We start from the raw sequence: 13,374 nt of genomic DNA, 5'->3' as shown, positions 1-13,374 counted from the left end.
ACGACGACAAATGGATGAAAGTCAACTTCTCCAGATACAGTTCCTTCTCATAAATGTGAAGAAAAACTGACACGACCTGTACGTTTTTTCATCCTTAAAACACAGAAATAGTTCTGAAGACAGGAAAGTATGGAAGAATGAGGAAAACGACAGGAAGAAGGAATTCTACTTCCCGGATCTGTCCTTCTGCGAGAAGGACAAGTTATCAAATGAGAACCTGAGGTTTTATTTTTAATAAAACAAGTGAGTGAACAGTTCCAAAGGACAAAGTTAACCAGTTTTGAACCGATTAAGGCTAACAGCACATGGATCAATCCTTCCTCAGGGGAACGGTCTCCTCCCTGATGCCCTCCTTGGTCACGATGCAGATCCTGAGTGCGTCCCCAGTGTACACGTCCCTCTCGGCAGCAGAGATAAAGACGTCTTTCACGAGGCCCATGGCTCTGTCCAAGGACAGCGGGACGTGCTCCACATTCTGCATGTTCTTAAAGCCAACCTGGTGGGACAGGAAACTTGAATGAGGCATCGAGTGACAGCACAAAGGAGGGTCAAGTCTCCCCCAACACATGCACATATTGAAGGATTCGTAATAAACGCATAAAATAAAATGTTGCTCAGCTGAACGCTTCCAGATCCGGCTGAATCACACAAACCTAACATCTGACAAATACTCACTGAGACAAAGCTCCTGCCCCGAGAAGCACATAGTCTAGAGAGGCAGACATCTGTAAGCAGAGCATCTCGCAGAACGTGCGATAACTAACAAGAAAGAAGAGCGAGGGGAGCCCCAAGCAGCCATAACTAAATCTACTGGAGGAAGAAAGGCTTCAGCAGAGAACACGCTAGAGTGGGGATGAGGAAGGAGAAAGTGGAGTTAGAGCGGAGTGACATTCTAGACAAGGGTGTGGGGCGTCCGAAGGCTCGGACAGGACATCCTCTCAAGGATCTGGGTGGAAAGTGGAGTGACGGGAGAGGAGGCAGACACGCAAAAAGCAGAGAAGTCACCATACGTGACACAGTTTAGAAAAGCAGGGAGCATGAACTAGGGAAGCCAGCTTGAGACAGAGATGTGAGGAAACACCACCCCGGGCAAGACACCATGCAGCTCTGAGTTCAGCCAGCAAGAATGGAAAAGGAGGGCAAACTAAAAATATACATGGAAGTGAGAACACAAAATTAGGTGACAGAGAAATGATGAGTATGGAGGAGAAAGGTATTTTCATGATCTTCAGGTAAAGATGGCAAGAGGAGACCTGAAAACACGGACCAACCGTGGCTGACATAAGAGATTTTGAAGTCAAGAGAACACAGGAGAAGCTGAAGCCATGGGAGCAGCGGAAGGGCCGCAGAAGCGTGGGCACAACAGAGGCAAGAAGGTTTTGGGGGGGCAAATCTGCCTAACAAACTCAGCGGTGATTTACAAGAAAACCTGATTGCTCTGCTCGCCCCAGCTAAGGAAGAGGACTTGGAGGAAAGCAATTCGTGTCAACGTCACCACTACCTGGACGCAGGCTCGTTACCTGGTTGTCAAGCAGGGGCTGCAGCATGGCGCTGGCTGAGCCTCCAGCCTTGAAGGAGTCTCGCTGGTAGGAGCCCACTGGGTCAAAGCTGTACACGGCTCCCTTCCCTTAAAGAAGAAAACAGTCTCCATGAGGATGCATCCTGACCACAATCCCAAATCAAGGTAAAGGTAAATTTACTCAAAGTGTGATACAAAATGGACCAGCAGCTAAAATTTTAGCCAAATTCCAGCAAGAAGCACATTCACTGTTGTCCAGGTGACACCCAGCAGTCTGCCCAGCTCCCCTCAGAATGCAGTCAGAGGCCCACCTCCCACTCATCTCCATTATGGTGTTTGCCACCAGGAGCTTTAAGCTCCCTTCACACTGATGTCACCTATGACTACCCTGCAGCTCCCAATGCGCATGTGGTCTCACAGGTGCATTGGTTAAGGCTCACGGGTCCTGCTCTAAGTTCTGCACCAAACTCCTCACGATATTCCTAAAAAATGAGCCAGTCCAGTTCCAGTACAGACCTGAACTTAACATTTCCCTAGCGATGACCGTGAGCAGTCCCAGGGAAAACTAATAGTAAGCACATTCTTCAGCATCAGCACCATAAAAAACCAATTTACTCAAGGAGAAATTTCAGAAAAACACAAAAGCCACAAGAAAAGGTTAGTTTTGCCTAAAATATAACCACTTGCTTTGTACTACCAAAATTAAGAATCACTCTTTTTGTCAGAAAAACAGGATCTGAATCCACCCACTGTTAACCTAACAGTCAGACAATGGTGAGTGGGTGGATCAACGGGGCTTGCGGGTTCCCTGAAGCGAGCACCAATTATGATGCTTTTTTATGAAGAGCAATCTGGCGTGGGATCTATCAAAACGTGAAAGTACTACCTTCACTTATATAACGGGATTTGTCTACAAGAACGCTTACATCAACACACAGAGACCATCTCTGTATCTCTGAAAAGAGCAAAACCTTAAAAGCAACCTAAAATCCATGAGCAGAAAATGGCACGTCCACACAGCGATGTACAGCCCAGGAAGAGGAAGACGGGGCGGGGACACATCCACAGGACAACGTAAAATGAAGAGCTCTGTGACACGTATAGCACGGTCCCATTTTTGTTTAAAAGCATATGAAAACCATACATATATCTGTATAAGCACACAAAAATGTACGAAAAGATAAACAGCAAATTGCAGTCAGTTATCTTTGTGGGACTAGAGGCAAGAAAAGGGAATCACCTCGTAAGCTTCAGTATTGACTTTATTACAAAGAACAAGTGTCCGTCACTGTAATTTAAAAAAAAACCCTTTTAAAAACAACTGTTCTGGGTATGAGAAATCATGGATCATTTACAAGATGTGACTTAAAAGTGATATAACTGATTGTTAAACCACATTACACCAGAACTGAAATGCTCCAGCAGTTACCCTGGGGATGTGAGAGGACAGTTTTCTTACCACCCATGGACAATGGCCACCCTTAGCTGTGTGGTCTTTTTTCCATGTAGAATTATGAAGACAGAATTCCCTGCTGAGAAGGCAGCCACTGAGGTCACCTAGGAGAACCCAGGGGAATGTTTCCGCTGGAAGCAAGCTTAGGACGAGGAACAAGACCAGAGCGGGCAGGTGACTAACTTCAACACAAGAAGAAAGGATACGAGGTTTAAAGTCAGAAGAGCAACTGTTATCTCGTGAGCCCAACAGGCCACAAGTAGAATGAGGCCCACACTTGAGGGTGGAACCAATCTCAGAAAACTGCACTCACAGACTTGAGGAAAACACGAGTAGGACAGAAAGACCCTGAGAAAAGGCAAAAGAGACACCTGTAACAGCAGTGCAGAATGGCATGAGTCTTGACTGTAGATATAAAGTGTTTTTCTTCATCAAAATAATTCCAGTAAAGCAAAATGTTCTCAATGTAAAAAAGAAAGCCAGACAAGTCCTGGAAAGAAATAGAGGTAAGCCTGGGATGGGGGAGGCCTTTCTAACAAGCAGGACACTTAATCCCATAAAGAAGAGACTGACAGATTTGCCTGCAGGAAACTCAGAAACCTCTGTGTAGCTAAAGACACCCCCAAAATGTAAAAGACAGAGCAGGCCTGTGAAGCATTTGCCACATACACTACAGAAGATTGACACTGGTGGTTGGAGTTCTTATAAATCAACACGAAAAAGACTAACCTGAAAATAAGGAAATGAGCAAAGATTAATATATGAGTCAGTCTCCAAAGAAGAAATGAAAAGGTCATGAAATACAAAAAGATGCTCAACTTCAATAAATGAAAAATATACATAAACTAAAACAATGAAGTATTTATTGGGCAAAGCTGTTTAAAATGTGTTAATCCTGATACTGGTAAGGATGCAAAAAAACCCCAGCTACTCACACCCCTGCCGGTAGAGGGCACTGGCTCATGCTTTCTGAAGGGCAAGCCAGTGACATCATCAAAATGCAAAGAGCATATATTATCTGACCCAGAAACTCAACTTCTAGGAATTTTTTCCAGGGAGATGAGCTTAGTTGGAGAAGCACACAAAATTTTATGCAGGGATGTGCATCCTGTTGTTTATATTAAGGAAACTGGAAACTACCTAAATGACCTTCACAGGACCAGTAAGCAAACTAGGGTGCAGTTGATCCCATTGTCCTGAAGGTCAGCAGTTGATCTCACTGTCCTGAAAGTCAGCTGCTTACCCCAGTGTCCTGAAGGTCTCTGTAAGGAGCGCTGCTCCCCAGGTCCCTGCCTCACCCACAGAAAAGACAGAAGTTCAGTCTCTTGAGACCCTGACAGAGGCGCTGGACTTGGGGCAGCAGGTTTAGGAGCACATCAGATGGGGTAAAGGGCAGTAATGAAAACAGAAGCATCAAATGCAAAGTTGATATGCCACACAATGCAGACCGTAATTTACAATCAGACTTTGGAATATCACTCTTCAGTCTGAATGGACAGCTGAAAATGAACAGAAATTTGAAAGAAGCCTCCAACACAGAAGACTGAAGCCATAAATAAACAAAATGAAAAAAGCAATCTGATAAAACGCAGCCAACACAGGAAAACTTCAAAGGAAGTACAAAAAATTCTAATAACAGGATACTTAAAAAAAAAAATAAGGAAGCCAGAAATAAGAAAAAGCTCGTGGAAATTAATAACAGCAGAAATAAAAACAACTCTGTAAAGGATGAGAAGCTAAGTTGGAGAAATCCTCAGAGTAGAACAAAAAGAAAAACAGATGGACAACATGCGGGGAAAAAAATTAGGTAACACAGGACCATCATCCAGGTGGTTGTCAAGAAGGTGGGGAGGGGAGATGGAGGAGAAGACACAAGAAGTGAGAAAAGACCCCAGCCAAGGAACAGCACGCTAACATTCAGAACACCAAGACAAAGAAAAGACCCTAAAAGCAAAGTCTCAAAAAAGGTGTCCTGATTTCTTTCTCAGCAATCTGCTGGGAGACGTAAACCACTCCAACAAGGAAAGACACCCAGAGAGGAGCACAGCGGGAGGAGGGAGCTGAAGACTGTCTTGGGGAAGAGAAAGGAGGGCAGAGGACTAGTTTACTACACATAAACTCCTCTAAGAAATAAAAACTAATTTAAAGAATAATCAAAGAAACCGGGTAAGATGAGAAAAGATGGTTAGAAACGTCTGGGGCCATCGCCCAAACCATCACGTGGAGATCAAGCACCGGCCACGCACCAAACCCCAGCTGCTGAGCAGATGCGAGCTTCCCCAAATGAGCCTGACTCTCGGGAAAGCTCCAAGGACACTCCAGCCTGCTGAAATTCAATAGTAGCTATTATTAATGTTGCTAAAATCTGAATTTATTAATCTGATACTCACGTCAAAACATAACGTGAGTCAAGAGAGGCACGAGAGGTGTCCAGCCTGCTGGGTTAGGCAAGCTAATCTGTGGTCAGAAGGACCTAGGATTACAGTAATTTCTATTCACCATTTCTGTGATTTACATTTTCTGCTTGTTTTCAAGGAAGGTTGAAATCCTTGAAAGAAATGGTGTCAACCTAACCTGTCTCCATCTCAAGCTGGGGGCAAAATGATCAGAATGCTCCCTGAGGCCACATATGGGGTAGCAGTTAAAGACGGGGAGAGCAATGAAAACAGAAAGAGACAGGAGTTGACGTCTTAGAGAGAAGGAACTGAGAAGAGTCCGACTCCTTCCCACCCAGAGTCTCCCTCAGAAGACACACTTATTTCCGTGGCGGTGTCCTCACCCACACACTCCTGGAACTTCTTCTGACAAGGGACTACCCTCAACGGTGGCACACATCTGTGCTGGGAGATTGTATTTCGTTTTGGAAGCAACCAAGTCAATCCAAATGGGATCTGGTGAAAAACATCAGTGCCCCTGCTCCGAAATACAGCTTTGGATCAAAAACAGGATGGAAATATCAAGTAACAGGAATGATTTTCTTAGGTCTGACTCTGACAGAAAATTACAGAGGTGTTTCAAAAATATTCCGAAAACAATGGTGGAAATGCATGCGCTTCTTCTAAGACATCACTTTTAAAAAACTTATCGAAGTTAAATACGCTTGTTAATAAATTGTGATTACTTAGAATCATACTCAGGTCAACCTTCTCCAAGTCAGACTTCTTCCTATAAGATAAAAATGCTAATTATCTACTACTGAACTCATTCAAGATCTTGAGAAAACAGTAAAATAACTGACTTCATTCACTATTGGAGCTTTAATATATCACTTGCTGTGTGTCTTTAGATAGTCATTTATTTCCCTGTTAGTTTTAGTTTCTTCATTGCTTTAATTATCCAGAAAATGAGGTTGTTGGGCAAGATGGCGTTTATAGCTCTTTTCAACTCTAGGTGGAAACACACATTTAAGAAATGCCACCCCCTCCGTTTTCCAGAAAGAAAGAATCTACCTTCTTCATCAAGTCCCCCGATGATGTTGTAAACGTAGTAGGGAAAGAAGCGCCTTGAATAGAGGATTGTAGACAGCATCGCAGCAATCGCCCCCGTAGTCATGGCCTTGTTATTGGAATGCTTATACATCTGCAACCATTAACAAAAATAACAGACATGGAGAGGCAGAATATATATACTAGACTAAACAACGAACAGTAAAGTGAAAAGAATGAATGAGTATCTTGCTGAAAGGATGCTTATTTCTTTCACAATAGAACAAGACAGTATTACTAAGAATATCAATTCATGATACTCTCATTTTGGGTGGTATAAAAATTTTCAAGGGACAGAATGCTAGGTTTAAAGACTATTTTTCACGCCATCTTATCTCAGGCACTGCTGATTTAAGAGCGAAGGCACACTTACACGTGCATATGAGGTGAGCTGGGGAAGATGCTTCAAATCCAGCTCTCCACTCTGCATCTAGACCAGGGTCAGCAGACTACAGCCCGTGGGCCAAATCCAGCCCACCATCTGCTTCTGTAAATAAAGTTTCACTGGAAAACAGTCTCGTTCATTTATTCCATACTGTCTATGCCTGATTTTGCCTTACAATGGCAGAGCTGAGTAGCTGCAACAGAGACCAAATGGTCCATAAAGTTGAAAACATTTACTATCTGGTCCTTTACACATAGTTTGCTGACCCCTGGTCAGACCCAGATATAACTCCCTCTGCAGAGCAGGTATCTGTGCGAACAGAAGGTGCGGGCGGAGCACCCTTGCTCTGCATATTCTAGTGCAGGACAGTGGTCTTGCTCCTTAAAGCATCCACCATGGAGAACAGAAGCATCCAAAACAGGATCTCATACAGTGACTTCCAATCCTAGATTTACCACCTCCTTGGAAATCCTAAATTATGCAGTAGACCGAGAAATTCTACAAAAATTACAAACGTAAAATGAATTTAAGTTTACCAATTTCTTTGTCAGCCACATAGCATGCATCTCTAAAGAGAAACCAGAGTACTGTAAAATCAAACAGTGACAGTCAAAATACTGAAGAAAGACCGGAAATGAGCTACATGTGATGGATAAATTGGTGTACGGAAGAATTTTTTCCCAAGGAGAAGGTTATAAAAAAATTTCTTAACTTCATTTCATTTCACAAGCATGCACCAACATTTTATTCACCTCACCATTTATGTAATAATGTATGAAAGAAAAATTTCAAGGATTGTGTATTAAGGTAAACTCACTGTTCCTTTTCTCATTTTATTAACAAAACACTAACCTCCATGTCATGCTTATTTTCATTCTCCAAGTTCCACTTACAAGATATGCATTAGGAATTGTATAAATATGTCAATAAATATAAGTCGCTGAAGCTTTCGATATAAGTAAAGATTTTAAGTATTAACAATTGATAAATACGAAACGAAACCATTTCTACACATTCAAAAAGCAAGTGTCAGTTAAATAAATGCATTTCACACTCCAGTGACTATGACATTGCTCTTAAGTGTAAAAAATTTCACATGTTATTTACAAATAGGCAAAACAGAACATGATCACCCCTAATTTTTTCATATACCAGATGGACTTACCAACTATGTAAAAATCATAACATATATCCTACAAAATTAAGTGAGAGTCAAAGCACATAATATTGATACATGTAGTACTGATATTCCACAGCCAAGAAAAAAATGTCACTAGGCTATAGTTGCTTGAGACACAGATCTATATAAGTGAATACTGACATACGGTGACTTAGAGTCCCACTCCAACCCTGCAGTGCTGCCAACTGAGAAGAATCTGTGTTTGCTGGTTATTGCAGACAAAATTCATTTTAATACAGTCCAAACTACTCCTATCCTGTTTTCCTTGAAACCAGCTGAAGCAAACACTGTGTAATATGCACAGGCCGTAATCAAAATCCAGATAGGCTTTGGGTTTCATTAAGAGCCAGTATGCCTTTGTTCTACATGCCCGCCCATCTTGCATGAAAGACACGCAGACAGTGACAGGTCAGCCCCTTTAAAAACTCTTCTACCCCCATCTATCTGGTGTCACATCTTCCCCAGGGGCTGTCAACAAACACCTGTTAAGCTGTTGGGTGACATGGGCTTAGGCTGTGACTCTCATCCACACTCCTGGCTCATTCTTTCCTGTTCCTGCTCACATGTCCTGTCCAGTAAGAGTGCAATGCTGTACAGAGGGAAAGCATGTCACCTGATGGTACTTCAAACCACCCTCCCGTCTAAAAGCTTGGCTCCTCCACAGAAATTGAGTTGTTTGATTTTGAGGGAAGAATATCTTCAGAGGAACTCCCTCCCAGGGTATCTCCAAAAAGGATAGAGAATCCTTTATACTGTACAGTCACTTTAACAAACGGAATTTCCTGTAGTTTCACATTATGCTGTGTTAGTGATGCTGCATTAACAGCGTCACTTCATTTCTAGGATAGCCTACAGTTTCACCTGCGGTCCTAGCACTTCTCCAGTTATTCTGAGCAGTACTGACCGTGTATGCTTAAAATAACGTAACGAACTGTTATTAACTTTCAACAGTGTAGACAGGTACAAAGGCATCTACCTTTAGTCTTGCTTCAATAATCTTTGTCAGGGTAAGACAGTCTCCATGGAAACCGCTGCATCCAATGACTGTTTTGTCTGTTCTGTAAAAAGCACATTTCAGGTAATTGAGTTGATTAGACAATAAGGCAAAACACGTCTTGGACAATTTTAAATTTAAAACTCCTATTCCCATTATTTACTAAATGGTAATGGGACAACTAGTTAGCCCTTAGAGGGGTGGGAGGTCTGAATCCTGAAATTTCACTCCTTGTATCACACGAATTACAGGTGGATCAAAGACTTAAACAAAAAATGAAACTCTGAATGGACTAAAGAAAACATAGGTGACTTTTTTACAATCTTGGTTTGCGGGCAGCTGATTTAAGTATGATACAATCCAATGTCCATATAGAAAAGTGTCATAACTTTGCATAAAAAATTAAAACTTCTACAAAGAAAAATAAGATGACCAGAGTTTAAAAAAATAAACCAAAGAATATATATTTGTAGTACATTTGACCAAAGTCTAATTTTAACTTTCTTGTGTACAAAGGGTTCCCACAAATATGAAAATCATTAACACCACAAAGGATCCTGGGGATGGAATGCACAGCATGGTGACTATGGTTAATGATACTGTATCACATATTTGAAAGTTCCTAAGAGAACAGATCTTAGTCCTCATCACAAGAAAACAGAATCTTGTAATCATGGATAGTGATGCAGACGTTAAGCAGACTTACTGCGGTGACCATTTTGCAATATACACAAATATGGAATCATCGTGTTGTACACCTGAAATCAATACAACATTCTGCATCAATTATACCTGTATAACGACCCCCCCATGGAAAGATGGGTAAAGTTCTATGAAAGCTACAGAGACACAAGTCACCATACACATATGAAAAGAGCCTCCATGTCACTCAGAAATCCAAATCTAAACAAGAGATGATTTCAACCAATTAGAATGGCCAATAATGCCTAATGCTGGTGAGGCCGTGGAAAATGGGTACTCTCAGATACTGGAGAAGAGTATATATGATCTAACTTTTTAGAAAGGACATTTGGGAGTCCCTAGTAAAAATTTAAATGCACAGCACTTTCACTCAACAATTCCACTCTAGAAATTCATTCTGTCAATATACACAAGTTTGCAAAGATATACTCTAGGCTCGCTTGTGTAAGTATGACGAAACACAAATTTAGAAAATCGTTTTCTAACAAAAATGCAAGCTAAGCTGCAAAGAGGCAATCTAGAAACTCATGAAGCAAATCGTTCAGAAGTTGAATCTCTTGCAGCATTAAATCATCACAAAGCACTGGGAAATGTGTCCTTAGAACTATTTACTTACAATTTGTAACATTTGGGGCTGTCCCGGGTGTGAATTGAATATCCTTCACTCAATCGAGTATCAGAAGCAACAATGGAAAAATCTTCTCCAGCAATTGCCAATATAGTACTGAGGAGAAAAGAAAGACAAAAACATTAATGAGTTCTTCCAGATGGCAGTAACTCCTCTCCCAACAGGAGAGGACTCCATAGCACATATAGGGATAAAATTCACTAGATGTGAGCAAGAGCAGGATTCAGATGGAAGAGGGAAGATGGGGGGAAAGGATCCCTGGCTACACGTCATCTGGGAAGAAGACATTAAGTACTCCCCAAAAACCACAAGCCTAAATCAGAGCAAAGGTTCTTTTGCAGATGGTCACAGAAGCACCTCTGAACTATCATCTTCAAAAAGTTAAGCACCTACTTTGTGTAAGGCACTGATAATACAGAACAGCCAAAGGCAGGGCCCTGCCCAGGGGGCTCAGGTGTAGACAGCGGTACCACAACACAAGCTATCGGAGCTGAAAGGAGGCGCTTGGTGTTTTCATTTCTTTATATCCAAGCCCTTCTATAACGTCTAGCATTCCGTAGACTCCCAGATATCTGTTGAAAAATGAACAAAGATCAAACTTCTCCCTTTGTGGTTGTATGATCTGACAGCAGTTTACTGAAGAGGCCTACAGCGTGAAATGCAAAAGCAGACCGAGTTCCAATTCTGACTCTCCTACTCAGCAGACATGACACTGTGGGTAAGCTGCTTAACTTCTCCAGGCCTCAGTGTCCTGATATGTAGATCAGAGGTCATAATGGTAGTGATCTTGTCAGGGTGCTGCAAGGATTGAGTTAATAATTGTAAAGCCCTTATACTAATGCCTGAAACATAACTGGTCCCCCAGTAAGTGCTAACTATGATCACTGTGGCAAATGTATGAGCAGTGATCACTGAGGACGTGGGCTCTGGAGGTACTTGAGACCTGTCCTTGCCACTCACTAGCTCTGTGACCTTTGAGAAATCATCCAAGTTCAAGCTACGATAACAGCAGTTCCTGTGTTACAGGATGACTGTGAGTTAATGACCTCACTCACAGAAAGCACCCAGCATGGGGCATAACAGAGCGTAAGCACTCGGAAAACTTTAGCCACCATCCCTACTGAGGTGGGATGTGCACTAAAGCTCTGAAACAGAAAAGAATGGCATTCCTGATAATATGGGCAGTGAATAAAGGAAAACAGGTAATAATTCAAATGATACATTCAAACAACTGGTTCAGGTGTCCCTTTTTGTGTAAGCAAGTGGAGGCTTATGTGCTGGACAGGGATCCGACGACAGAAAATCCCAAACGTCAATCACAGATTTTGGAATTTTAGCGAGGGACCATAAAGGTTATATAAGCAAGAACGAGGAAAGTTCCATCTGCAAAGTGGAGTTTTAAGAAGACTGCCGTGACAACAACATGATATGAGAAATAGGACAGAAACAATGTTACAATAAGATTCATGCAACAGGAACAGGAAGAAACAAATCCAAAAAACATAAACACACAAATTGTACAAGTTTTTGTAACTACCAAAATGTGTGAGAAGCTGGAAGAGCCAATTATGACATCCAAGATTTTAAACTTGGGTAAGCGACGGCATAATTATAAGCAGTGCAAAGGAGAAGAGGTGATTGAGAGGAATAATTAGCTTGCTTTCTGTCTTAGTATGTTGGGTTAAGGTGAGAGCAGAGAGTCCAGGTACAAATGTTTTATTTAAGAAGCCAGAACTGAGAGACTTGTGAGAGGTAAAACTGGAGAAACAGATTTGTACATTATCCTCCCATGATATGTGACAGGGCTGAGTGACAAACACGGAGGTCAACGAGTTGAAGTTTAATCACAAGTAAAGAATTAGAGTAGAAAAAGATAGGGAACCGAACTTTACTATGTAGAAGCAAAGGCCGCCCAAGAGCAAGCAGCAACACACGCTGGAGAAAAAGAACAAAGACTGAGAAACGGTAATTTCACAATCAGAAAGTCATAAGTGGCTAAGTTTTAGGGCAATAATGGCTTAAGTTGGATTACAAGGGGTTAAAAAGTGAGTAAGAAGTACTGAATATTAAGTACCTTGAAAAGTCTTAGAAAAATTTGTAACTGCCCCATGAAGGGTCTAATAACCCATCTTGGGATGTAACTATTCACTAGCTGTCACAGGAAGTGTTTAGAAGGGCAATGGCAAGAGCAGACGTGCTCAGTGGCAACAGAGCCAGGGATTCAGGTCCTGGCTCAGCTCCACACCAGCTCTGCACCTGCAGCCATTTAACCTCTACGAGCCCCAGTCCACTTGTAAAGATGGGGCTAAGACCATCTAACGCTCAAATATCGTGAGGATTAGAAAAGATAACCACTTGAAATTTACAAAAAGCTTCTCTTGATTCTTCTCCCAAACTAAAAATAGCTAATAAAGATAAGGAAATTTGGGTTCAAGAAGTTGAGAGCTACCCAAGACCACACCGCCCTTCAGAGGCAGAAATAAGGCTAACATCACAGGCCTCCATTCTCCTTCCAACATACTCCAAACACCTGTCTTAAAATTTCTAATCCAGAAGTACCTGCTTAACTAATAACTAACCCAGTTATCTTAACCATCTGTCCGAATTGGGTGTGCATGCTTTCAAGCACAAAGTCTGGTTGATATAACCATTACTTCAATTTACATTGTTACGTCGATCTTCATTCCGAGCCCTAAACAGAATCTTTCTATCAATTCTTTCAGTGTGCTACTAAGGGAAAGTATTACGCGAGATAAAGCTGGCAACTAAAAAAGAAAGACAACTTGAACGCAACATGCAAGAACGCACACATTAAAAGGTCCCCACTCTGAGTTTCTGTTTCCTTGGACTTAGCTAAACCTTAAAGACAAGTACTGATCTATGAAACTAAGCCTGGACAACTCATCCTACCTTCCCCTTCAAACAGAAAATGACCGCGTCACCCGATCGGACATCGCAGCGAGCAGCGCCACCACGACTCTGCGCCTCGGACCCGAACCTCGGATGCTGGGCCGCCCCTCACCGCCGC

General features: G+C 42.0%; 1 protein-coding gene across 1 annotated transcript in view; it reads right to left on the bottom strand.

Moving 5' to 3' along the window:
• Nucleotides 1-205: 205 nt before the first annotated feature.
• Nucleotides 206-13,374, bottom strand: part of PSMB1 (proteasome 20S subunit beta 1) — a 13,680-nt gene continuing 511 nt past the window's right edge. The window contains exons 2-6 of the mRNA XM_046670430.1: nt 10,335-10,442; nt 8,999-9,080; nt 6,422-6,551; nt 1,521-1,627; nt 206-496 (exon numbers count right to left, since the gene is read on the bottom strand). Of these exons, the coding sequence (XP_046526386.1) occupies nt 311-496; nt 1,521-1,627; nt 6,422-6,551; nt 8,999-9,080; nt 10,335-10,442 (613 nt within the window). The 3' untranslated portion in view covers nt 206-310. The remainder of the gene's footprint in view (nt 497-1,520; nt 1,628-6,421; nt 6,552-8,998; nt 9,081-10,334; nt 10,443-13,374) is intronic.

The sequence above is a fragment of the Equus quagga genome, chromosome 8 (assembly GCF_021613505.1).
Source record: "Equus quagga isolate Etosha38 chromosome 8, UCLA_HA_Equagga_1.0, whole genome shotgun sequence".
NCBI classification, from domain to species: Eukaryota; Metazoa; Chordata; class Mammalia; order Perissodactyla; family Equidae; genus Equus; species Equus quagga.
This window is presented reverse-complemented; position numbering and strand designations above follow the sequence as displayed.